Below are 25,115 nucleotides of genomic sequence, written 5' to 3' on the forward strand. Positions count from 1 at the left end.
GCTACTAAGCTTAAGCAGAGTTGCGATGAGAGGACGGAACTCGCGTGTAAGCCTCCCGCGTGACTTATCAAATATGAAAGGGATTTTTAAATACTGTGGCACCGACGATGGAGACTCGGGGAGATTCGAGTGAGCTGCTAGACAGTGAAAGACCACGGAAGAGACCGCAGCAAAGTATATTTTTCCGATCGTGACGTGGTGAAGTAAGATATCCAAGAAAGAGACGCTCGGTTTGCTGTGTAGAAAGAGGCTTAAAGTTTGGTTACCAGATGCTGAGATGAGGTTTACCCGCATGACAACTGAAAACAGACGTTTGCAGCCTTGAAACTCAAAAGTAAGTGACAACTCAGTATAAAATAATATTACTAAACTAACTGTTATTGACTAATGCCTGATTTGATTTTCTAACTTTGTTAAATCAATCTGGTTAAGCCATAAAGGGTAAGATAATTGTTGTGATTTGGGGTTTTATAAAAATGAACTGAGTTAAATGTGACTAAAAAAAGGTAATTGCTGTAACAATAAGCGAACCTTATTGTTTGTTGTCAGATGAGCTGGGCTGTGGGAACTCAGTGTGTGACAAAAAAGGACCACACAAAGCCTAAATGTGGCGAGCTGCTCTATCACAAAGGGGACCTCATCACTGTCCTAAATAAAACTATGGTACCACTTCCTTCCTGTTTATAGTTCACACAGGTAATGGCCTTCTCTATGGGTAACTGTGCTATAGTGAATTGTTAATAACTTATGTTGCAGAAAGAGGGGGTTTACTTGTCCAGGCACAACACCACAGGAGAAGAGGGTCTCATTAATGCCACTGACCTGAAGGAAAGAAAGGCCATTCAAGAGACCCCCAACCTCAGCCTAATGCCGTAAGTAATTTTGTTCATAATCATTCACAAGGTACTGCCTTGTGTGTAATGATGGTATTCTATTGTATCATTGTTAGAGGTGAGAAATAGACTTCTCAGTTACATTCAAGTACAATTACTTGACTTTGTAGGCTACTTCTACTTAAGTGATGGCACTTGAGTACATTTTTGGTTACTCTGCATTTTTTTGCTAGTCTTCCCACCTCTGTTGAGATATGAGCTCTGTTTTGGCAGCATAGTCCTACTATGTGACATTCAAAGAACCATACATCATCTCAAATAAAAAATTAGGAAGTTACATGAAGTCACTGTTAGTCATTCTTTATCTCAAGAATTACTTTATATTGTACTTTAACCACAGACCATATAAAGATATACTTATATATACAGTCTATGACTTTAACCCGATTAGACTTTTTTCTTTACTCTTGAAGGATTTTTAACCTAAAACATAATAACAACATTGATTTTGCATACATTTTTAAAAACCTCTTTTTTCATAAATGACATATTTCACCTGCCCAATTTTATAATATTATTAACATGTTTTTAGAGTAATGATACATGTGTATCCCTCCAGCTGGTTTCATGGGAAGATCTCAGGCCCAGAGGCTGTGTCTAAACTGCAGCCTGCTCAAGACGGCCTGTTCCTGGTTCGGGAATCGATCCGACATCCAGGAGACTACGTTCTCTGTGTTGCTGTTTCTGCAAAGGTGATTCACTATCGCGTCTTTTACCATGACAACAAGCTCACCATTGACCACCAACAGTTTTTCTACAACCTCATCGATATGGTTGAGGTAAGATTTCACAAAGTACCATCGTACATTTACTTGTTAGGAAAAAGCAAGCAGTAATTGTTTAAACTAGGGATATCAGAATATACAGTTTTAATTTAATTTAATTCATTTCAATATCTAGTACCATAATCAATATTTGTGACAAGCTGTTCACAATTTCAGTCAAGACTTATCTAAAAGGTTATTAAAGTTGCTTTAAAAGTAACAAGTCACTAGTACTTTGAGAAGTATTTTCATCTCAATTATTAATTAACCAATGAATCTTTAACTCCATTATTGAAACAGGTAAATGCATAGCATAGATTCAGAAGAACAGTCTTTTATAATGGAGGCCCATTTATTTTATTTGATAATAGGAGTCATTCAATAATTGTCTAATACGGCATTAGAGATTTTATCACAATTTCCTGATTAAACTGAAACAATGTAATTTACATGATCTCCTGAAGTACAAAACTTTCCAAAGTATGGTCTCTGTCAAAGTTACATGACACAGTTACAGTGTTTGTATATTGTATACTCTGGATTCGTAGCATGAACCCATCAGAGCAACAGACAATGGTGTAAAAATAACAGTCTTGTCAAATGTAAAATTCATGAAGATTTTTATCTGCACTTGGCTTGTTAGTTGGATACAGTGAAAGCCTTGTTGCTGTAAAACAAAGATAACCCACACCAGGATGCCTCTAAAGAAAGCCAGTCAAATCAGCTGTCTGTATGAAGGTGGAAGTTTCTCATCCTCTTTTTGGAGACTACAGTACTTTTCAACCCTGTCATCTTACTAAAATTAATTGCTTTATCTTTCTTGGTCCTAGTTTTACTCCAAAAACAAAGGATTCATTGCCACCAGATTACTCAAGCCTAAACCAAAAACAGGAACCAAGTCTGCAGAAATAGAACTGTCTAAAAGTAAGTCATAGTTTCCTCTGAAAAACGTTTTTACCTCACTAACTTTTAAATAAAACAATTATATACCACAAGTCATTGTGTGATGTTGATAAGGTTGCTGTAATTTGAAAACAATTAACAGCCACCTAATTTTAAGAAATACGACGTGGAATTTTGTTCTGTTTGCTTTACGGAATCTTTACAGATTTTGCCTGGCATCAATTTTATTATAACATTATTAATATGTTTTATTAACCTTGTTTTATTGCTTATAATAATAGATTAAGATGTTATTACAATTATTGGTTATTATTTTAATGTTATTTGTGTGATTGGGCTTGTCAGTTGTGGAATTGTTAACATTTTATTTATTCTATTTAGTTTTTCAATATAATGGTCACAATCTTTTTCCCTTTTTGCAGCTGGATGGCTTCTGGACATAAATAAACTTACTGTAGGAGAGAGAATTGGGGAGGGCGAGTTTGGAGGTATATTTAGCTAATATTTTTCATTTTTTTCAGAGGGATGGTATATATATATATATATATATATATATATATATATATATATATATATATATGTATATATATACATATATATATATATATATATATATATATATACACACACACACACACACACACACACACATATATATACATATATATATATATATATATATATATATATATATATATATATATATATATATATATATATATATATACATATATATATACATATATACATATGTGTATCTTAAGTGAAATACATTTTCCCCCTCAAGCTGTTTATGCAGGAGACTATATGGGCCAGAAGGTGGCAGTAAAGATCATAAAATGTGACGTGACAGCTCAGGCCTTTCTACGGGAGACCACTGTCATGACGTGAGCCCCAAATTAATTATTTTACTAACTAATATTTGCATTTTATGAAATTCTCTTAACAAATTTCACATTTCAGAAAACTTCAGCACAAAAACTTGGTTCGTCTGTTGGGCGTTATCCTGAACAGAGGACTGCATATTGTGACTGAGCTCATGGAAAAGGTTTCACATTTTAAATACTTCTGTTATGACTGAATTGATCTGCAATAATGTGATAACAATACATCTTTTATGATATATTGCGTTCACTTTGCACTAATGATGTTGTCAGTGTTTTATTATATTCTTAAACAAAAAATCTGAGCTCATTAGGCCTAATTAAGTTTCAGTTTTGTTTTATTTTTAAAATATCAGATTAATTGTCAATTATTCTATTCAAACTGTTGTTTTGTTGCCAACATAGTGTGCATCGTAAACGTGCAGGTTTAAGGAGTCAGATTAGCCCTCTTGCTGCTCCATAATTAAATTAGGCCTAAACCCAGAGGCTTAATTCGTTGGTACTCTGATTTAGGGCTGTTTAAACAAATGGCAACAAAGCAAAAAGCGATATACCATGGTCGTAAGCAACACCTATGATGGTCTATTAAAGGGCCTATATTATGCAAAATTGACTCTTGTGAGCTGTAAGCCATATTAGAATATTGTTGCCTCCTCAAAAACATACCTGGGGTTGTGTTTTGTTTATAATTTCAGTCCTTTTACCTTTAGTTCAGTAGAGACTGACAATGGCAGGGATGAAATGTACCACATGACAGCACAAGGTGAATCAGGGTGTTTTCTGTTTGAGAGAAAAACGTGTGAATGAAACAAAACACAACTCCAGGTATGTTTTTGATGAGGAAACAACATTATAACATAGATCAAAAAATACCAAAATATGGGCTCTTTAATATAAGAAAATTACAATAAAAACAAACTTCTTCACATCTTTGCATTTGTTGTAGGGAAATCTGGCAAACCTGCTCAGATCCAGAGGCCGTTGGGTTGTGAGAGTAGGCCAGCTGCTGCAGTTTGCTCTGTGAGTAGATGGACCGAGGTGAAGTCCACACCTGGTGAAAGGTCCTACATTACACAAAATTGATTTTTTGCTTTATGCCACGTTATAATGTAACCTCATCAAAAACATACTCGGAGTTGTGTGTTGTTTTATTCGCACATTTTTGAATAACACTTAATTATTAGTCCGTCTACATCTCCCAAGCTCAAAATACTGTGTTCTACCTGGTGATGTCATGAAGTGGTAGTTTTCAAGTTAACAGCTACCTTTTACATTTTGCTCAACAGAGACTGGCCATTCCAAGACTGAAATTGTCTAAATGATTCTAGTGAAAGTGAATCAAGTTTAAAATTACATTGGAGCAGCTCATGTATTACCACATTACATCACAAGGTGGAACAGAGTGTTTTCAGTTTGAGAGAAGAACTCAGCCTAAATATGCAAGATCTGTGTGTTAAACATGGGTGAATAAAACAAAAGACCACTTCAGGCATGTTTTTGATGAGGAGACATAATAACATAGATCAGAAAGTAATATGAGCCCTTTAATGAGCCTGTTTGATACAGAGACGTGTGCGAGGGGATGGAGTATTTGGAATCTGTGAAGCTAGTGCATAGAGATCTGGCTGCTCGAAATGTTCTGGTTTCTGACAACAGTGTGGCCAAGGTCAGTGACTTTGGCCTGACTAAGGTGCACTCAAAGACTTCAGATAACGCCAAACTGCCCATCAAATGGACTGCCCCAGAAGCCCTTACAAAACAGGTTTGCTTACCTTAAGGTTCACTGCGCAACTTTTCTAGTGGAAAGTCTGCTAACATGGAGATGGTATTGCTTTGCCTAAAAAGTTCTACAATATAGCATTAAACTCTCTTTCCATGGAAACAAGACACCAGGTCAAGTTATAAGTCACATCTGTGGAGAAGCAAGTTTGCTCACGATAAGAACATATGCATTTCAAGAAATAAAACGTATAATTGAATAGATACTAGAGATGTGTTAATGCCATACTGGGCAACATTCCAGACTATGCAATGCAATGACGTCTCCATAGACACCAGCAGGACCCTCCATTAAAAATTGGATATTGATATTGTTATTGGCCTTTATATGTTTGTTATTTTACATTAATGTATGTTGTTTTGACCAAAAGTGTAATCAATTTTTGCAGAATTTTTCCACCAAATCAGATGTTTGGAGTTATGGTATACTTCTTTGGGAGATTTTCTCATATGGTCGTCAGCCATACCCTACGATGGTAAATAACCATCTATGCCTTTGTTATTATGTTATTATATTTAATGTGGTCTACAGTCCTGAGCATACAGGAAAATTACTAACCTAATTATGTAACTGTTACTGTGTCACTGGTGTCACTGAGGTTGCAGAGGTTCAGAGCTGGAGATTAGGTGTGTCACTTTAGCATCATCTGTACACTGACTTACTTTGTCTGAGCAGGAAACTACAAGGGTCAGAGGTTGTGGTAGTGCGTCATAACACAGTATACTGAAGAGAAATAAGACCTGTGTGACGTATAAATAACACAGAGATTGAGTGACAGAGGAAGTTAGGTGCAGGCCCTGCCCACTACTCTTAGCTTTAATCTCATTGCTTAAAGGTCCCGCTCGGTCAAAAGGATCAAGGCATTTAAATAAATACACAAAGCTCTCCTTCGGACAACGCTGCTGCTGGTGTCACTTTAAATGTGACTGATTGTCTGCTAATTGCAGCAAATCTACACAATGGTTTGTTGTTATGTTCACTTCTGTCATTAAACTTTCAATTATAGGTTTTTCAAATAGTAAAGTGAAAAAAATCAATGCACATCAAAAATCTGATCATTAGCATATTCAAAAGTGTCATGTAAATGCACCCACTGATTTGAAATCTCTTAAGTTTTTTTTAAATATTTTGTCTCTGTGTTTAGAACGTGGCAGAAGTGAAAGAGATGGTTGAAGCTGGTTATCGTATGGAGGCTCCTGAGGACTGTCCCGCTGACCTGTACTCTGTGATGAGGCTGTGCTGGGAGCAGGAACCACGCCGCAGACCCTCCTTCCAAAAACTGAGACATAAACTAGAGCAAGAGATGAGTCAAAATAACACAAGCCCTGCAGCCTGCTCAAGAAGAGCACTGTAAGGGCCAGCCATGATCATGTCACTCAAATGTGACATGCTTATTAACTAGTAAAATTATTGTACTAAACATTATGGAGGGGCTCATTCACACATGTTAGATTGCCTAATTTTAAGTAATGGTTTAATTTATGTTTTTAGGATTCAGTATAGTAACATCAGTATAATTATTTTTCTCAAGGGCGATCCATTGGTTTTGGTGACATCACTTCTTAGAGTTCTGAAAAGATTTTTTGTGGACTTTTCATATTCAAAAGATATAATTTATTTTTGAAAGTGTTGAAATTACACAGCAATTAATGGATGATACCATTATCATATATAAAGAATTGCACACAATATTTGGTGTATAAATCCATTGTTAGTTATACTTATTTTCTATGAAAATCACACTTGCTTGATTTCTTTGGATATGGTGGATAGACTATCTTTTGTGTGATATACATGAAACGAAATCACATATTTTAATAATATTTACTCTTATGAGCAGCTGATTATTGAGGCTAGTTTCATTTGGATTTACTGTAAAACTGAAGCACTGTGGGGTGTATATCATTTTCAGTTTAACATTAACATCACAGGGTCACTGTGTAACTAATTGAGAATAACATCAAGTACCTCAACTCCTAAATAAAATGTAAAATGAGTCCTTTGTGGCTGTGATCTTGAGAGGAAATGACAGATGTTCTAACATGTAAATCTGTGTAAGCCTGGCATTGTCTTGGGAGATAGACCAAAATTAAGGCCTGATCCTTTCAGTTGTTGTTTTTGGAAAACATGGAGAGGTCCTTGGCAATTTGCTCGATCTGCTGTGATTTCCCAAAGCTCTCCTGGGGTGAGCTTGACAAGTTCAATAGGGATTTAGAGCAAAAACAGAAATAAAACAGACAGAGAAAAACTGTAACAATCTTGTTTAGTGGTTCATGAACATACAATTTTGTAGCTGTGATTTAAATGCAATTAAATTATTATAATAGTAATTTTAACAACTGTTTAACTATTGCAGAATGACTGAAGATAGCTAATAGTAATAATTGCATGAAGAATAAAATAATATAAAAATAATGGTTTAAGTCAAAGCAGTATTAGACCAACATAATAAACACATTAAAGAACATTGAAATAAGGTTATCTTTAAGTAGATGGTGACCTGAGACCATCTGAGGATGAGACAAAGCTACAGCTTGGCTTACTTATCCAGTAAAGGTTTTAAAGGTAAAACTGTTTTCTCGGGGGGGAAAAAAACTGTATTACTGAAACTGCTGTTCACCATTTAGTCATTGATTGATCATATTCAACAAAATTTCTCTCATGTTTTTATCAATGAGTTTAAACAAGCCAATTAAATAGTCTGATTTGTTTAAGAGTTGGATCAGTCAGTTAAACACCAATAAACCATATTTAGCAAACTAAGACAAGACCGATTTCATTAAAGCATCAAAGACACAGATAATTGTTGTTACTTCTCAGATGTGATGGTCTTGTGTAGATGTCTGAGCCCGCTCACATACATAGGATAAGCATATGTCAGGGGGGCACTAATATATATATATATATAATCAAAATCATTATGTTAGTTAAAAACTCAAGTCTCAAGTTCTTTCCTCAGCTCCTTTCTACTTGCTTGGCTAAGCTGAGTGCACATTTACACGTTAGCTGCTCTTCTAATGGTGTCAGGGGGACTTACATTGCCATCTGATAAAACTAAGCTGCTTGAAAACTACAACTCAAGATGCCTTCTTAACAAGTTTATGCTGAATTAAGAAAGCAAAGAAAGCTATTATTTATAATCCAACAACTAAAAACAAACAAAAAAATATTTGTAATGGTTGAACTTTGATGACTGTCCCTAGATCACGTTTGTGTCCCTGCATCAACTGGACATGCATTTGTCTCCTTGTTGTGCAGATTTATTTCAGAAACCAATACGCAATTATACTATGATATAGGTAAATTGGCAATTGAGAATTCAATTTACAAACAATAGAAATATGAACTCTTTGGATAAAGCTGTAATCTATTTCCTCAAATTGAAACCAGTGCTCCTTAGTGAGACCTAACTGGCTCTTTTGTCCAAACAGCAATGAATTTTTGAAAGCGTGTGTTATCTGTGCTTCATTAGGGCTGGCTTCTCTCGAGGGCAGGAATGAACCCAACATTTAAAACAATCACTTGGCAAAAGCAGCTGCCAATCACTCTTGAAGGGGAAGGATTCCAATTAATAAACCGCTCCTAATCCTCTGGTTTCCCTGGCTGTCAGTGCACCTCTCGCTCTCCATTCACTCCTCTGTAACTCTCTGAGCTCGACGTGCAGCAGCTGAAGTTGTCTGTGGGCCACTTGTTCTGCTCCTGGACTTTTTCTGTACAGATTTAATGTCATTCAAGGACTATTAAGCGATGCAGTTTTTGGAGAGTAAATATTAGTGAGAGTCTGTAGTTGGAGTTTGGGACTTTGGGGCAACTTTCGACCATTCAACTTACTCAAAGGTATGCTACAGTTTCATTTCACATTAATTTGTTTAGCTTGATGGACAACTCTTTAGTAAACTTTAACAGATTAAAACATTATGAGTATATTTTGCAGTTGCAGTAGATTTTTATAGTTCAGACTTAAGGTTGGTACAAATTTTACATTACTTCGAAATAGTATAATCACACCTATATTTGATCTTTCATAGTAATTAATTCACAAGTAATTACAATAGTTTGTCTTGTCAAGGCTTTTAGTAAACTTACATGTAGCTGTACAGTACTGTCCTGCACAAATGAGGGATTGCACCAATCTGTTCTACACTAGCCAAGTTTATGTCAGTTTCAAAAATTTTGTTGCAGATTACTGTAAACATTAATTATTGTTAAAAATGAGAAATGAAGGCAGTTTAAAAGCATGGTCATGATGAAGTCTAGAGCACAGTGTCTGAGATGGGATAAGCAGGTTAAGTCCAGTAAAGAACAGAGTCACTAGGTGCTGTCAGGACATATGTGGTGATCTCTGATACTCTTCCTCACAGATCCACTGCAGACGCCTGGATGCATTTATCACTGGATACCATGAGTCTGGTGGACGACAGCTGCCTTTCACCCAGTAACTTCCATGACATGGGGAAGAGTGGGGGCAGTGTGGGTCCAGGGCATGTCCACAGCATTGATGTGATTCTGGGCTTCAGTAAAGACCACGAGGTACTGCTCAGTCCCACAGGGGGCTCAGGACCTCCGCGTGTGGACATGGAGAGTCTGGTGGAGTCCAGTAAACAGCAGGACCCCACATTCAGCGGTCACCTGTCCACTCTGAGGAACGGCAACACAGAGCAGCAACAGTATAGCGGTACGCCAACACCCTCAAACAGAAACATGACCTCTAAACTCTCAACATTTAACTGCCTTAATGTATTATGGTTTTAGCTTCAACAACCTTCGATTTAATGCTGCTTGAGTTTTAACACCATCACTACCCCCTGTTGCTAGTTGTGAACAGTGTGGCCTTAGACAGAGAGATAAATCATAGAACAAGATGGTGTAGGAGCTTATGCCCATGTCCAATCCCATCCCCTTGTGGAATTCCCCTAATCTGCACAGATTAGATTGTGAAGTCTTCATTCTCTTGTTATTGTCATCGGCATGTCTCACAGACAAATTTATGGCATTTAATCCAAGACTATTTTCACTTTGCTTCTGTAGAATATCGGACAGGTGGTTGGTGATTTTAGCAAAATTAAAATGAATTCTGAGTAGAAGCTCCAGACAATAAAGGTCTATGTGTATGAATCCATTTGTGTTCAGTTGGACGCTCATCACACCGATGACATCAGCACTCTTTTGTGCGGAGCTATCCTGTGAAGTTAGCCCAGTTCCCCCTCAGTGAGCAGCCCCTGTCTCTGGAGATGCTCATGAACAGTGGGCAGCCTCAGTCTGGTGCCTGTGATGGGCTGACAGGCCGAAGCCTGGGCACTGAACCAGACCTGACCTCTGGCTTTGTAGGAGTGTGGCCTTTGTCATGGCTCCTTAATGAGAGGTAGATAAATGAGCTGCTAGCAGCTCTGCACTCAGCCTCCGTTTGTTATGTAGAAAGCAGAGTGACCCCTGCTTTGTCCCACTCAACACACCACAATGTGGTCACTAAGTGGGTCCTTTTCGATGTCTTTTATTTATTTTAACAACAGTGTTGAAAGCATTTTATTCAAGTCATTATTTCTGAAATGTTTGTTGTTTTGAGGAAAGGTCATTCCATAGGGCTAAAACTTTGGTGAACATAAAATGAGATTTTTCTGTTGTTTCAGCTGCCACTGGTGATGTGCCATGTATTAGCTTCCATAAGCATTGTATACTCACAAGAATGGCATTGCTTATCTTTTTCCTTTTAGTAACTTTGATTTAAATGTATTGATGCTAATTATGCCTACTGCATCTCTGATGTACTTGATGTACTTCACCTCACAGATGTCTTGACCTTTCTAAGCAATTAAAAACTTTATGCATTTGTTATTTCCTGTACAGAAACCAGTTTATTCACAAGCAAGTGTGATGAAGAACTAAATGATCTGAGGAAGAGTGTGGAGAGTGAAGAAGGCAACTCTCCAGAGTCCTGCAAAGACGATCACCCCAAGAAGAAGCACAGACGAAACCGCACCACGTTCACCACCTACCAGCTTCACGAGCTGGAGCGGGCCTTCGAGAAGTCCCACTATCCAGATGTGTACAGCCGAGAAGAGCTTGCCATGAAAGTCAACCTCCCCGAAGTTCGTGTTCAGGCAAGTGTCTCAACAACGGCTTGAACATGTACGTTCCACTGTGTTTGGGTTGTTCTAATGATAATTATGTCTCTACAGGTGTGGTTTCAGAATCGCAGGGCAAAATGGCGCAGACAAGAGAAAATGGATGCCAGCACCATGAAGCTTCATGACCCTCCTATGCTGTCACTAAATCGCCCCACACCTGTGCACACAGGCATGAGCTCCATCACCAACTCTCTGCCCCTGGACCCCTGGCTGACCTCTCCTCTGTCCAGTGCAACTCCTGTTCACAGCATACCTGGATTTATGGGGCCACCTCAAAGCCTCCAGCCCAGCTATCCCAGCCACAGTTTTCTTAACTCTAGCCCACACCCTGCTCACTCACACCCACACCCATCTATGGGCCAAGGGATGCAGAGTATGGCACCTCCCCCTTATCAATGCCCTGCTCCATACCCAGACAAATACCCACTAGAGGATGTAGACCAGCGCAGCTCTAGCATCGCTGCTCTCAGAATGAAAGCAAAGGAGCACATTCAGTCCATGGACAAGACCTGGCAACCCATGTGATGACCAATATAGCAACACAAGTGATTGGCAGCTGGAAATAGAATTCAGTCTCTGTTCCTCTTTTTTTTTTCTTTTTTTTTTTTAATAACAAAGACAATACAGCTGCAGCTATACCATACCATGAGATTGTAACAGTTTAAATGCACCTAAACAACACTGCATACAGTGATATATTTGTCATCTCTGCAACAGTTAGCATGATGACTTCATACAATATTCAAAATTATGAGTTATTTGTGCAAGCCATTATTTTTTTTTTTTTTTTAGACATTAACGTAAAGATATAATAAAAAAATATTTTTTAAATATTATTTTTATACCCAATAACGGGTCTTCCCAATCAAGTTATACTTAAAGTGATTGATGATTGATTGCTGTGTTGATGAACACATTATGCCAATGAAGTGTTGTGGCCATAACTGGAAGAAAATTACTACAAATGCAATTTTTAAAAAATGTGAATAAGTAATGGATTTCAATTAACTCCTGCTTATTAAAGTTTTTTGCACCTTTGAACTCAGAATATACCAAAAATTGTTAATTTTGCCAAGCTGTAATGATTGATTGATCTAAACAAGTAATTAAGGCTGGAAGTGAACGGGTGAATTGAAATGAGAGGCCAGTGCATAATGTAAGCCTTTGTGCTTGAGTGATGCTGGAGATGCTAGACCTGTTGGCAGCTCGGGATGGGTGGTGTGTGGACGTGCAGAGCAGCAGAAAAGGCCCTATGTGATCCGGCACCCCATATTGTTTATTCTTTGTTCAGCACAATTGATCCAAGTGTATTCCCTTTGTGTAGGAAACGGTCTCAGGCTGCCCTAACTAGGCCTTGTAACCATGACATGGTTTTGTTTGGCTTCAAAAGAGGACACATACTTTTCTTGTTTATCTTTATTATATTTCGATGGTTTTAATAGTACATTGAGCTACATTATCCATCAATGTGTATACTTTGTCAACTATTTTATCAAAATAATAACTGAACGCTAATACAATGTAAAAGACATCAACATTGCTGTTTTTTATACAAAGTGCAATTCATTCATTCATTCATTCTTTTTTAAAATTTTTTCACACAATGTGAAAATGTGACCCTCAAAACTAAAAATGTGAAATAAACAATAGATGTTGACTGCTTACGTAACCATGGCTGAACTTGTGGACAACACAGATCAATATTGGGCATTCTTCATTGCAGCTTTTTTGGTTGGTACAGTCCTGTAACTGTGCTCCAAGTATAAGCCAAAGGTTACTTGACAACATGCACTGGAGTTTAAGGCTGTTTTTTATGTGAAAATGTGCTGGAGGTATGACCTGCATGTTTGTTTGTTTTTTCTTTTTCTTTTTTTCTGGAAATGCAAAGTTTTGTCAAAAAAATAAATATAGTTTGTTAGAAGATACCTTGTTATTCCTTTCTATAACATTCAGGGAGCGGATTCCCAGAAAACCAGACTATTTTCCTCCACAGAGCAATTCAGATTACTACAGTAATCGTTGTCATCTGACATATACCGGAAGAGACATATTTTTCTTTCAATTTTTGACTAAAAGTGGTGCCCTGTATCTCACCTTGTTGTATGGGACCAGCTTTTCTCCTCCACCCTCCCTTCTTTCCCCAGAGCTTGGGCTTCCATGGCAGTGTGCCAGGCTGTTAGGAAGATGAGACTCCAATCAATCAGAGCCTTCCAGGGGGGACTCTCACCCACATGCCCCCGCTCCCTAATTGGACCTGGGCAGGCTGACCGGCCGTAAGGCCACTAAAGCACATGCATGATTCGGTGGGGTTTTAAATTTTATTTTGTTCATTTCGTTTTAGTGAGGACCATAGGAATTAAACTACCCGAATCAAAATATATAATTTTAATGGTCAAAAGACTTCAAAGCGGAAAGTAATCATGTGACTGAAACCCATTAATTTTTTGTCAAGATCCTAATCTGCCTCACAGAATTCAACAGAACTATGTAAAAGCAACACTGCTGTAGCTTTATAGCCATACAGTATGTTGCAGTTGTAACTGGAAAATATAAATTTAGATTTTCAGGCTGTCCAAATGTGGGGCTGATTTACCAGATTAAAACTGCAGAGCAAAAGAAAAAGTGAAGGGAGGGATGGATGCTCATCAGAGTTAATGATGTAGAAAATCCCCCAATTAGAGCGTTTTCCTGTGTTGTAGGATGAGTTCAGAGTGAAGCTCTGACAGCCCAGGGATTAGGAACCAGGCCGAGCTCAGACTAAAGAGACACAGTCTAAATGCTGGACAGTTTGGCACCAAGGCTATAGCCACAGTTAGGAGCACTCATTTAACTTGAGCAGTTGTGACAAAGGAAGTTGTGGGGAAAAAACTGCAGATCAAATGAGTGCAAATGCATACATTGTGTTAATGAATAATTCAGTCTTAATGTTAAGTAACATTAGGTGTTATTATAAAGAAACAAAAACTGCTGCTATTTGGTGTTATATTAGGCAAAATGAACTTGCTTTAAGCCATGTTAAAAAGTTATTCATACTAGGAACTGTGTTTTGTTTCATTCACACATGTTTGAGTTACTCTTTATTATTAGTCTGTCCACATCTTTAAATCTCAAAATGCTCTGTTCCACCTTGTGATATCAACTTAAGGTACCTTTCACCTTTTGTGAAGGTGTATGGAGTTTAAAAACGCAGTGGAACACTTTCTGTATTACCACATGACATAACAAGGTGGAACAGTGTGTTTGGTTTGAGAGCAGAATTAAACATGCAGTGTTTGTGTGAATGAAACAAAACACAGGTATGTTTTTGATGAGGAAACAGTATTATAACATAGATCAGAAAATAGCATAGTAATATGGGCCCTTTAAATATTGCAAAATAAGGCTGACCATGTTTGACATGTGCTTATTTGACAACATAACCCAATGTGGCCTGGACATCTGGATCGCAGAGATAAATCAATATTTCCAAACACACTATATGGTGTAAAAGGGTAAGCCACATAATAACACAGATGTCTTATGGGGGTGGGGGTGTAGGGGGAATTAAAAATGAAACAAGAAACATAATGTTCTTTGTTCAAGACAAGCTGCATTTTTATTTATTAAGTTTTTTTTCACCTAGTGGATAATTATTGAAAGAAAATAACAAAATTATCTCTAATACCTGGTAACTATGAGTGATCATTTGCCCATTTTGTGGTATGCAGCTCTACAACAGCTTCTTTATTGGAAAAACGTGTCACTTGCTCAAGATAATTAAGGGTGAAAAAAGCAGAATTAACGACTTTTGATTAGGTGTGTTTGTGAATGGGATGTCACAGATTTCTGGGTGACATAATTGGAGGTCACTTTAGGGGAGGGGTCAGGGGGGGTCCTGTTGGCGCCAGACAGTTATGTGGGTCTTTCAGAAGTAACATATGCATGATGCTTCCTTTATTCATGTCATGTTTCTTCATACGAATGGTGATTTTTGGGGCTGATATTCAATATTTGCCTTGCTGCTGTGGCCATAGATAAAATCCATATCAAGGAAGAAAAACAAAGGTTAAGTTATAGCAAAGTTCACAAATGAACTTTTTACTTTTGTAAACATGATAAAAGTATTTAACTGGGATATAAAATAATGACTGTGTAAATGTTGTGTTGTATGTATTTTTAATTAATTTATTTATTTTTTGTCTAATTGCTTTTCTATTTCCTTTAATCACTAATATGTTCAAAGAGACAGATCTGATGCTCACGGGCACACAGGGACTGGGGCATCTTAGATAAAATTTAGGTGCCAGATACCTGCAAAATTTTCAGTATCAGACTGATACCAATATCAAATCCAAATCCACTTTATTTATATAGCACATCCAAAGTGCTACACAGACATAAAAAGAAAACAACAAAAGCTATAATTGCTAAAAATTTGAATTTGAAGTGGATACCAATATATCACTCAATATATCACTGATAATGATATTGGAACCAATATTGCTCAGCCCTATTTCTTTTCATCTGAATATTAGATCAAAGGATTAAAACTATCAAGTAACTCTACTGACAAAAAATGATTAGTGTAGCTATATTTGAGGGCACCTCACATCTTAGGCCCTTTTGGATAAACACACAACAATCAACACTATTCCATACACATTTAATCTTGTTATTCCCTAATCTGGGAGCAGGTAGGGGCGATGTGCACCAAATGTGAGGAGGGCCAAATGACAATAATATTACATTTCTGTAGCCTCACCTTCCTCTTTAAGTACCACTACGCCATCTGTCGGTATTCAAGGTTAACTGCACAACACCAAACAGCTCCTTTTCAATAAACAAATTCAACCCTGTCGTGCTATTTGACATATGGCCTGAACACGTCTGAGGTAAACTATGTGATTTATAGAAATATACAGAACCACAAACTAATTCAAAACTATTTTGTCAAACAATTTCCTTAGTTAACAAAAACAGATTTAGCCCACTGGAGCCTGTGTTAAAAGTCGTCCCCGTGGGCACTCTCCTGGTTTTGGTCGGTTTTTATTAAGGATAAGATTGTTGCCATTTGTTGTCATGATTTGTTGTGGCAAAGGGCAAACGTCATAGCCCCAGCGTTTCCCACAATGCATCGGTACACACCATAGACACACCATAGACTGTAGCTAAACTGGCTGCATTCCCTCAAAATAATAACACCCGAAAAACCTTAATATAAGAGTAATTTACCATTAAATCTTCATAAACTGTTTTGTCCGTCCGAACTTTCGTCTCTGCGCTGCTATTTAAGCTCTGTTGGTTGTTGTAGGTGAGTTGTCAAAGGCAGATATAATTTTATTAGCCACTAGCTTTCAGTGCTAACCCAGCGATTGGCATTATTTGTGCAAACCTATATTAGATTTTGTTTTTCAAATTGCCAAGGACCATTTAGGCCATCTCAGGGTCAGATGGACTCCTGAATTGCTCTATAGTTTGGTTAAAATTAACTGTCACGGCATAATAGAAAAACACAAAAGGCATAAACCCACCTTTATGCAAGCATACATTCATGAGTTTGTTTGCAGATTACTTGATTGTTCTCACTAAACAATTTCTTTCTTTCTTTTTCTAATAGATTAACTTCGTCTCAATGGACCCGGAGTATGAGCACCGCCTCCTTCGTCAAATAAACATTCAGAATGACAATTTGAATCCTATGGTAAGACATTTTTTTTCAACATGTTTTCTGCTCTACTAACAAATACACTGATAAATTACAACAGTATTTGCAGGCATTTCGGACTCCAAGATCTCCTTTATCATCACCAAGTAAACTTGGAGACAGATTCATTCCCACTAGAGCAGGAGCCAGTTGGAGTATCAATTTTCACAAAATCAGTGTAAGAAAAATCAGACAAACATAAAAGTTGTGTGCCAACTATGCATGGAATACAAGCACTTAAGAGTAATTTATTATGTACTTTTAGGAAAATGAGAAAACACAAAACCAGAATAGAAAGACAAAGGAAGCCTCTTCTGATACCAATAAAGGTAAATGGATCAAATAGAGAGATAGATTAATGTGTGTGGTGGTGTGACTTTTCATTTAAATGTTGTGATTACAGCAGATGGGCTGGCATATTCTGCTTTGTTGAAGAATGAGCTGTTAGGAGCTGGTATAGAAAAAATCCATGACCCTCAAACTGAAGATCGACGTCTACAACCAGCTACTCCGGAAAAGAGAAGTCTCTTCAATGTACTCACTTTGTGTAATGCACTCACAATAATAAGGCTATGTAATATCACGTCCTCTCATTATTTGTTTACAGTACACATTAAACACTAGAAGATCACCATCTGACAATGGCTCTAACATCTCCCCATATTCTCTATCACCTGTTTCAAATAAAAGGTACACTAACGGATTGTAATATTAGTTGTATATTTAGTGATATGCTTGCTGCTGTAAAGAATTCACTTTTTCTTTTATAGTCAGAAATTGCTACGTTCTCCCAGAAAGCCAACTCGTAAGATTTCAAAAATCCCATTTAAAGTCTTAGATGCCCCTGAGCTTCAAGATGACTTTTATTTGAACTTGGTTGATTGGTCATCACTTAATGTCCTCAGTGTTGGTTTGGGCACATGTGTGTACCTTTGGAGTGCATGCACAAGTCAGGTAATTGATTCATTTTCTTTCCTTTTATGTTTTCTGCAATTAAATCCACTTAAAATCTTGATGTGTATATCTCTTTAACAGGTCACCAGATTGTGTGATCTGTCTGTGGAAGGAGATTCTGTCACATCCGTTGGGTGGTCTGAAAGGGTGAGATATAGATATACATATTTTACTAAATTCAGTTTATTACTGAGATGATTATCTGTGATTTCAGGGTAATTTAGTGGCTGTGGGGACTCACAAGGGTTATGTTCAGATTTGGGATGCTGGCGCTGGAAAGAAACTCTTTGCCTTAGAAGGACACACAGCCAGAGTTGGTGAGAACAAGTTTTTGTGTGATACTTTTTAAATCTACTTTAAAGTAATTTTGAGATTTTTAATTTCATGCAGGAGCACTAGCTTGGAATGCCGATCAGTTGTCTTCAGGTAGCCGCGACCGTATGATTCTTCAAAGAGACGTGCGAACTCCTCCTCTTCAATCTGAGAGACGGCTGCAGGGACACAGACAAGAAGTGTGTGGCTTAAAATGGAGTACAGATCACCAGCTACTTGCTTCTGGTGGCAATGATAACAAGGTGCCTACTACTTTCTATTTTTTGTTGTGTTATTTCTTTAATAATTAATTGTCTTGTCTTTTTTGATAACCAGTTGCTGATTTGGAATCACTCCTCGCTGAGTCCAGTTCAGACATACATGGACCACTTGGCTGCAGTGAAAGCCATTGCGTGGTCCCCTCATCAGCATGGGCTGCTGGCGTCAGGAGGGGGCACGGCTGACCGCTGCATCCGCTTCTGGAACACTCTGACCTCACAGCCGCTGCAGTGCATGGACACTGGTTCACAAGTGTGCAACCTGGCCTGGTCCAAGCACGCCAATGAGCTGGTATGTGACGAGCGTTCAAAATGTATTATTTTAAAGATACAGTATATATCTGCAGGGTCTGGCGCTTGCTTGTCTCCATGGAGATGTTTTTGCTTGGAATGCAACAAAGTACAGCATTAAAGTCACAATTACAGGTGTATTTGCTCAAAAATATGCATCTCAGTCCCAAGGTGGTCAACAGAAAAGTTACCATATCGTGAGGTATTTTGAAGAATACTGTAATGCTATATATGTAATGCAGGATAGATTAATTTAATGCCACGCTGTGGTATATTCCATCAAATCAATAACTGACTTCTCACCAGACAACTTGCAGAGTACACATTTAAATATGCTACTTAGTTTGAGATTTTATTAAATAAGCTTTAGTTAATATTTTGACCACTTTACAGGTGAGCACCCATGGCTACTCTCAGAACCAGATCCTGGTGTGGAAATACCCAGCTCTCACACAGGTGGCCAAACTGACAGGACACTCTTACCGCGTTCTGTATCTGGTTAGTGTCCTATACTTTTTGCTAATTCTATAAATTGTTGTTCCCCAGCCATTGCATGTTTTGCATCATGCATTTATAAATATAAAAACATTTTGTAGGCAATGTCTCCGGATGGTGAGGCCATTGTAACAGGAGCTGGAGATGAGACGCTTCGATTTTGGAACGTATTTAGTAAAACAAGATCAACAAAGGTAAGATTACATTTTATACTTTAAAATAGCATCACTTGCATCGTTTAAAAATGCATACATGGATAATTGTTGTTTCCTACTGTTTTTAGGAATCTGTATCTGTTTTAAATCTTTTCACAAGGATACGGTGACCAAAGACTGAAGCAGGCCTCAAGTCTTTTACATGGTGCTATGGATGTGGGGTACAATCTGAATTTATCTTTAGATTTGACTTTGAAAGCATCCAAGACATCTTATTGTTTATGGTTATTTGAACATTGTTGAAATGTTCTATTTTAATTTAATGAGGTTTTACAGTACATTTTTTTTACTTGCCTCTACAATTAATTTGTTCAACATGGAATATCATGAAACAGGTTGCCATCTGCACTACATATATTGTGCATTATCTTATGTTTAACTCAGGTCTTATTTATTTCGATGTATATGCACCATGTTTTGTGCTATTGCTTATTTGAACTGACGAATTATAGTGGTGAACGTTAAAGCCAAATCTGCATCAGTGGATAAAAAGTCTAATGCTGTGCATCTAGACGTAGATATACTACAAGATTGATTCTTTGTGGTTACTACCAAAATAAATGTCTGTTAAAAGTCTCTTGCTTTTGTGTTTATGGGGTGTATGCCAAAGTTACAATAAATCCTTGGTACAAAAGTAAAGGGGAAAAAATAATTTCATTGAATATAATGCCAAAGGTGTAATGGTGCGTTGTTGTAGCATCAACACATTTAGTAACAGCACGTACGTAAGCTGTAACAATAAACTGTAACTCTAGGGGGTAGTGTGCACAGACGAGTTGTGGATATCATAAACGAGAGAAAGTAGCTACGGAAATGACGTAGTGGGCGGGAAGGTGAAGCTTTTCTCAAAAACAACAGCGCTCATTTTTACTTCTGTAATGTATAAAAGTTATTGGTTATACTAACTAGTGTATTTTTTCTACTTGTTACGACGTAAACGTGTCTTGCTACAGTTTATGATGGCGGACAGAAATCTGGTTCAGGAGCTAAAACGCTGGGCGACAGAGGAGTTCAACCTTCCTCCGGACAGTTTGCCAAATGACAGCTATTTCAAAACGTATGCATTAATTTGTTTCATTGCTTTTAGTATTATCCATCTCTTTACATTTAAATATGTATGTATTACAGGCTGTGTGTGGGAACAGGGAAGTCAATTTGGAAATATGTAATTCAACATGTATATCATCAAAGGTTTGCTGATTTAATGTCGTCTCATGTCTTGAATTGTAGTGTTCAGATTACAGTGTGATAATGTAATATGTGCACTAATTGGTTCGTGTATTTTTACAGGAAAATAAAGATGATCCGTGGCAATCTTAAATGGTACTCCTTTTTCTCATTAAATATTTAAACGTTATCTTGTCAGTAGTATTGTTTTAATTCACTGTTTTTGACGGCTTTCTTTTTAGGTACAACATGCTTCAAGAAAATCAGGTTTGTGGCCAATACCTCACAACCAAATTATACGCAGTTACTGGTTGATTACTTTAACATCTTGTTCAGATGAAACAGGCAGAGGGCAAAAGTGAAGCCGCTAAACAGAAAGACCTTCAGAGAGAAATAGAGAAACTTGCTGCTGAAATTGCACACTTGGATTCACAGATCAGTGGAACAGAGGAGCAACTAGCCACACAAGGTTTGGTTGCTTGTCGTTTTCCCATTAATTTTCATCCACCACCTTTTCAAAGAAATCAAATATTTGTTTAAGACTGAAGCTAACAAGGTAATTATATTGGCTCATCAATAAATCAAACTTTATTTATATAGCCAATGTACTTTCCAATAAAACCAATGCACTATAAAAACTTTCAAAACACTGCACGATTTGCTTTATTTAATTGTTTCACTTACTGTGTTAAAAGCCAGTCTGAATAGATGAGTCTTGAGCCTGGATTTAAACAGGCCAATGTATGTGATTGTGTGCATATTATTAGGCGGTTTGTTCCAGTGTCTGGTCAGTGACAGAGAAAGACCGATCAGAGCCCCTTGGCTCCAGGGACTTCCAATAGAAGCTGTTTGCTTTTTGTTTGAGGTTAATGCCCTCTGAGCAGTGGATAGACAGGAGTTCAGTTAAATAGGGGGGAGAGCAAGGTCATTAAGAGCTTTAAAAACAAACTTATGCCCACAATACAACTAGAGCAAGAACATTTTTTTTTAAGTTTATATAAATATTTTTTTAGATCTTGGTGCTTTGTAAAGGTAAAATTAAAAGCAAATAAACAAATTAACAACAATTAAAATATTACTAATATAAATATATAAATATAAATATTACATTCGCATTCAGCTCTAGATTCTGTCTGTGTCTGCGGGTAAAAAACAAAACAAAACATGAATTTTGCTTCTGGATTCCGAGAGGGAGGCAGGGCTGTTGAGCTTCTTTGTACATTTTATAAAAGTGGCCCTGATTTCTCCACAGAGCAGTCGATCGGGCGCACATGGGCACAGGTTGAGGATAACCGCTGCAGAGAGCTGCTTCTTTTGTCCTTAAGGCAGCACTGTGTTGAGGACCGCCAGGTGCTCATAGATGACATCAAAAAGATCAATGGGCACAGCCAGGCTCTTGAACAGATGACTAGGTGAGAAAACCACCAGGGATGAGGAGGTAAAATCATGGAAAAGTATTTATTGTTTGCATGTGTTACTGTAGGAAAGCTGAGGTGGAAGTTTTGTTTGATAAAAAATCTTTAAGCGATAAAGAAAGTCTAAACTCTAAAGCTGCCCCAGAAGCACAAGTGCTAGTAAGTAATCATTTATTTCTTGTTTGTTTCTTTTGTCGACTAATAAGCCTTGTTAGCTATTTAATGTAGTAGTATTATTTAGTCATTTAAATTGAGTCATTAAAAGCGTGTATATTTTGTGATTTCTTAATTAGCGTGAAGTGCGGGAATTGTGTAATGACAGGATACAGTTTTATCAGTCATTACAGGAGAGTGAACTGAAAATGGAGGACACACTGTAAGTACTATCAAAAAATGACAATTACAAATAAACAGTAATTTGACTATTTTTATTTTAACTTGTGTATATATACATTTATACAATTATGGTATGCCTTTTTTGACACCTGTCTTTTGACATCTTTCTTTGCTAATTTATTATTACCATTTATATATATTTGTTATTATAATATATTGTGATGTGTGAGCTACTGTGTTCAAATAATTTCCCTTGTGGATCAATGAAGTTGAAGTCATACTTCTGTTTCTCTGTAGGATGACACGTGAACAGAGAAAGTCAGTGTTTCAGTACTGGTTGAGTGCAGCTGAGGTGGGTGCTTTTTCTTGAATAATTTGAGCATTCTGAATTACAGTTTTAGTTTCATTACATTCAATTTAACTTTTACCAGGATCTGCTGTGTGGCTATCCTCCAAACCAAATCCTCTCAGCACTGCAATATCTAGCTGTTTCTGAGCAGAAAGACCTTGAAGACAAAGTTGGGTCATTAAACGTGACTCATGACGCCACCGCTCTAAAGTATGACAATATTACTGGTAAATATGTAGTGTTTCTCATAGATGGTGGTAGAAATACTTTCTAGATTAATAATTTTCTTGCATAGAATTTGTGGAGTTTAAATGTCACTTATTGCCTGTTTTTCATATTTGAGCGGGCTTTTTAAACAGTGTAGTTACATTTTATGTGGATGACAATACAAGGAACAACAAAATGAGATTTTGTTATGCAATGTTTAGTCCATGTTCTTTTTAGACTATCGGGAGAATTTTAGACTATGGGCAGGCCACCATAGCTCAATTGTGTATATGGTTAGTTACAATACAATTCTGTCTGTTTAGGTTCCGCTTTGAGGATGATCATCTTATGGATATATCAGCAGAGGCAGCAGAAGAACTACCACCTGTTAAGACTCTTTTACAGGTGCAACATGAAGACTGTAATGATGATGTATTGTTTAGTTACAGTGTAATTTACTTGTCTTTTTTTTTAGGCCGCATGGGAGGAGGTAGAGCAAAGTTTGGTAGAACTGGCTCAAACTCGAGTGAGGGTAACAGCACTTAGGAACCAATTACTTTCTCACAAGAAGGAAACTGAGCAGGAAATGTCTGGTTTTGCTGAGGATCTTCATAATGACTCCTTAGCAATGTGGGAAGATTTGATTTGAAGAATTAACTGCACAAAATTTTCACTTACTGGCTTGGTTTGTTGTTTCCAGGTCCACTTTGGAGGTGGAACTCCAGTGTGTGATGCAAGCAGCAACAAGGGATTTTATCCGTGATCGTTGTATTCAAATGGACCAACAAGCCAGGAGCAGACAGGAAGTGCTCCGGAACCTTCAGAGTCAGTGGCAAAGCATTTTGAACTTCAGAAAACTAGTGGTAAGTTTTAGCACTGAATATATGGTGTGTTGCAAGGGTGATGTGCACATACTTTACTTGCACCTTTGTGTTTTTCTTATGTGTAGTTTCACATGACCCAGTAGTGCTTTAATTTATCCTATGGGTTAGTTTTGTTGAGGTCTTATGTTTGTTTGTTTTTTGTCAGGATTTGAGACAAGAAGACATCAGAAGTCTGATAAAGGCTAACTCTACAGCTAAGACAGACCTTATTCGCCAACAAAAAGAGGTATAATTTAATACATTTAGATACACAATGTTTACGTTTTTAAATATATTTTTCTTTTAGTTACAAGATTTTGTACAAGGAAAGCTGGTGCCCAAATTTGACGATGTCACCAGTGCAGTATTTAATGTAAGAAATTCGATTTCTAAGGAGGCCAAGCAACTGGGAACCCTGTCACTTCTTGCATTGGACCGCAGAACTGTTGAGGGGTAAAAACATGGTTAAAGATTGTCAGAAGCAAACTGGAGATTGTCTGTTTAATGCATTATTTTGTGTTTGGGGTCAGAACACAAAGAATCCCAGCCTCATGGCTTTCCATCCATCGCTTGCAGTCGCCACTGTTTAGGACTTTATGCCAGAACATGTTTTTCCCGTTATACAGAGTAAGTTTTGCTACATGGCTTTTTATCACTTGTTGTTTTTCTGTTGGCCATGTAATAACTGAGTGCGCTTCTTCTTAAAAAAAAGCAAATGTGATTAGTTTGTTTCTGCAATTATTATGTCAAATATAATGAGCATTCTTGTTTGGATTTTAGGCTCCAGATGAGCTCTGCTCTCATGCTCGCTCACAGTGGTTGGAGTTGTGGCACCTTCAACAGTTACTGCAGCTACAATCTGCTACTCTGAAAAACACACAGAAAGAAACAGAATTATTACATGCATCTGATCAAAAAGGTATTTCATTTCCCACCATAAACTTTGTAAGGGAATTTAAAGTACTTGTGTGTGTACATTTATGTTTACCACTGAATATCATTGCAGCCTTGCTGTCCAAAGTCCATGAGGAAGATCAGAAACTTTTAAAAGCTTTGGTACCAAGAGTCCGCAGTCTCACTCAGTGCTGTGCACAAGGGCTTTCTTATGGAGACCAAGTCAAAATTGCCATCTCTTATTGGTAAGTCATTACAGGTTATTTGAGTTGTGTGTTGCTTGGATTTATCATCTACTTTACAAATG

General features: G+C 37.3%; 4 protein-coding genes across 12 annotated transcripts; all 4 read left to right on the forward strand.

Moving 5' to 3' along the window:
* Positions 1 to 47: 47 nt before the first annotated feature.
* On the forward strand, positions 48 to 6,915 carry matk (megakaryocyte-associated tyrosine kinase). 4 transcript variants are annotated; one of them, XM_055165138.1, is made up of 12 exons: positions 48 to 334; positions 550 to 663; positions 757 to 872; positions 1,453 to 1,585; positions 2,488 to 2,581; positions 2,983 to 3,048; positions 3,348 to 3,447; positions 3,524 to 3,608; positions 4,391 to 4,464; positions 5,011 to 5,206; positions 5,613 to 5,699; positions 6,369 to 6,915. In XM_055165138.1, the coding sequence occupies exons 2-12, from the start codon at positions 550 to 552 to the stop codon at positions 6,576 to 6,578; spliced, it is 1,275 nt and encodes a 424-aa protein (XP_055021113.1). In that variant the 5' UTR covers positions 48 to 334; the 3' UTR covers positions 6,579 to 6,915. The 4 variants fall into 4 exon arrangements, with proteins under 4 accessions (XP_055021113.1, XP_055021112.1, XP_055021114.1 ...); XM_055165137.1 differs by having other exon boundaries at positions 50 to 334; positions 1,453 to 1,672; XM_055165139.1 differs by lacking the exon at positions 550 to 663 and having other exon boundaries at positions 50 to 334; positions 1,453 to 1,672.
* Positions 6,916 to 8,176: 1,261 nt separating this feature from the next.
* On the forward strand, positions 8,177 to 13,175 carry rx1 (retinal homeobox gene 1). Of its 2 annotated transcripts, XM_055164846.1 has the most exons (4): positions 8,177 to 9,061; positions 9,586 to 9,899; positions 11,069 to 11,322; positions 11,401 to 13,175. In XM_055164846.1, the coding sequence occupies exons 2-4, from the start codon at positions 9,605 to 9,607 to the stop codon at positions 11,872 to 11,874; spliced, it is 1,023 nt and encodes a 340-aa protein (XP_055020821.1). In that variant the 5' UTR covers positions 8,177 to 9,061; positions 9,586 to 9,604; the 3' UTR covers positions 11,875 to 13,175. The 2 variants fall into 2 exon arrangements, with proteins under 2 accessions (XP_055020821.1, XP_020780513.1); XM_020924854.2 differs by having other exon boundaries at positions 8,177 to 9,899.
* Positions 13,176 to 16,474: 3,299 nt separating this feature from the next.
* On the forward strand, positions 16,475 to 20,153 carry LOC110160160 (fizzy-related protein homolog). Of its 3 annotated transcripts, none has more exons than XM_055164987.1 (14): positions 16,475 to 16,639; positions 16,946 to 17,029; positions 17,094 to 17,210; positions 17,298 to 17,361; positions 17,436 to 17,566; positions 17,640 to 17,722; positions 17,803 to 17,986; positions 18,068 to 18,133; positions 18,201 to 18,303; positions 18,377 to 18,561; positions 18,635 to 18,868; positions 19,261 to 19,365; positions 19,464 to 19,556; positions 19,646 to 20,153. In XM_055164987.1, the coding sequence occupies exons 2-14, from the start codon at positions 16,961 to 16,963 to the stop codon at positions 19,685 to 19,687; spliced, it is 1,476 nt and encodes a 491-aa protein (XP_055020962.1). In that variant the 5' UTR covers positions 16,475 to 16,639; positions 16,946 to 16,960; the 3' UTR covers positions 19,688 to 20,153. The 3 variants fall into 3 exon arrangements, with proteins under 3 accessions (XP_055020962.1, XP_055020963.1, XP_055020964.1); XM_055164988.1 differs by having other exon boundaries at positions 17,439 to 17,566; XM_055164989.1 differs by having other exon boundaries at positions 17,103 to 17,210.
* Positions 20,154 to 20,289: 136 nt separating this feature from the next.
* Positions 20,290 to 25,057, forward strand: haus5 (HAUS augmin-like complex, subunit 5). 3 transcript variants are annotated; one of them, XM_055164985.1, is made up of 19 exons: positions 20,290 to 20,457; positions 20,531 to 20,634; positions 20,706 to 20,768; positions 20,868 to 20,900; positions 20,987 to 21,011; positions 21,081 to 21,213; positions 21,997 to 22,156; positions 22,228 to 22,318; positions 22,453 to 22,535; positions 22,793 to 22,847; positions 22,927 to 23,054; positions 23,375 to 23,456; positions 23,527 to 23,681; positions 23,752 to 23,914; positions 24,081 to 24,161; positions 24,222 to 24,367; positions 24,445 to 24,541; positions 24,695 to 24,833; positions 24,921 to 25,057. In XM_055164985.1, exons 2-19 carry the CDS (start codon positions 20,534 to 20,536, stop codon positions 25,055 to 25,057), a joined length of 1,872 nt encoding a protein of 623 aa, XP_055020960.1. In that variant the 5' UTR covers positions 20,290 to 20,457; positions 20,531 to 20,533. The 3 variants fall into 3 exon arrangements, with proteins under 3 accessions (XP_055020960.1, XP_055020959.1, XP_055020961.1); XM_055164984.1 differs by having other exon boundaries at positions 20,290 to 20,452; XM_055164986.1 differs by having other exon boundaries at positions 20,290 to 20,410.
* Positions 25,058 to 25,115: the final 58 nt, after the last annotated feature.

The sequence above is a fragment of the Boleophthalmus pectinirostris genome, unplaced genomic scaffold (assembly GCF_026225935.1).
Source record: "Boleophthalmus pectinirostris isolate CB_2022bp ecotype Guang Dong unplaced genomic scaffold, ASM2622593v1 HiC_scaffold_7, whole genome shotgun sequence".
In the NCBI taxonomy this organism is placed as follows: Eukaryota; Metazoa; Chordata; class Actinopteri; order Gobiiformes; family Gobiidae; genus Boleophthalmus; species Boleophthalmus pectinirostris.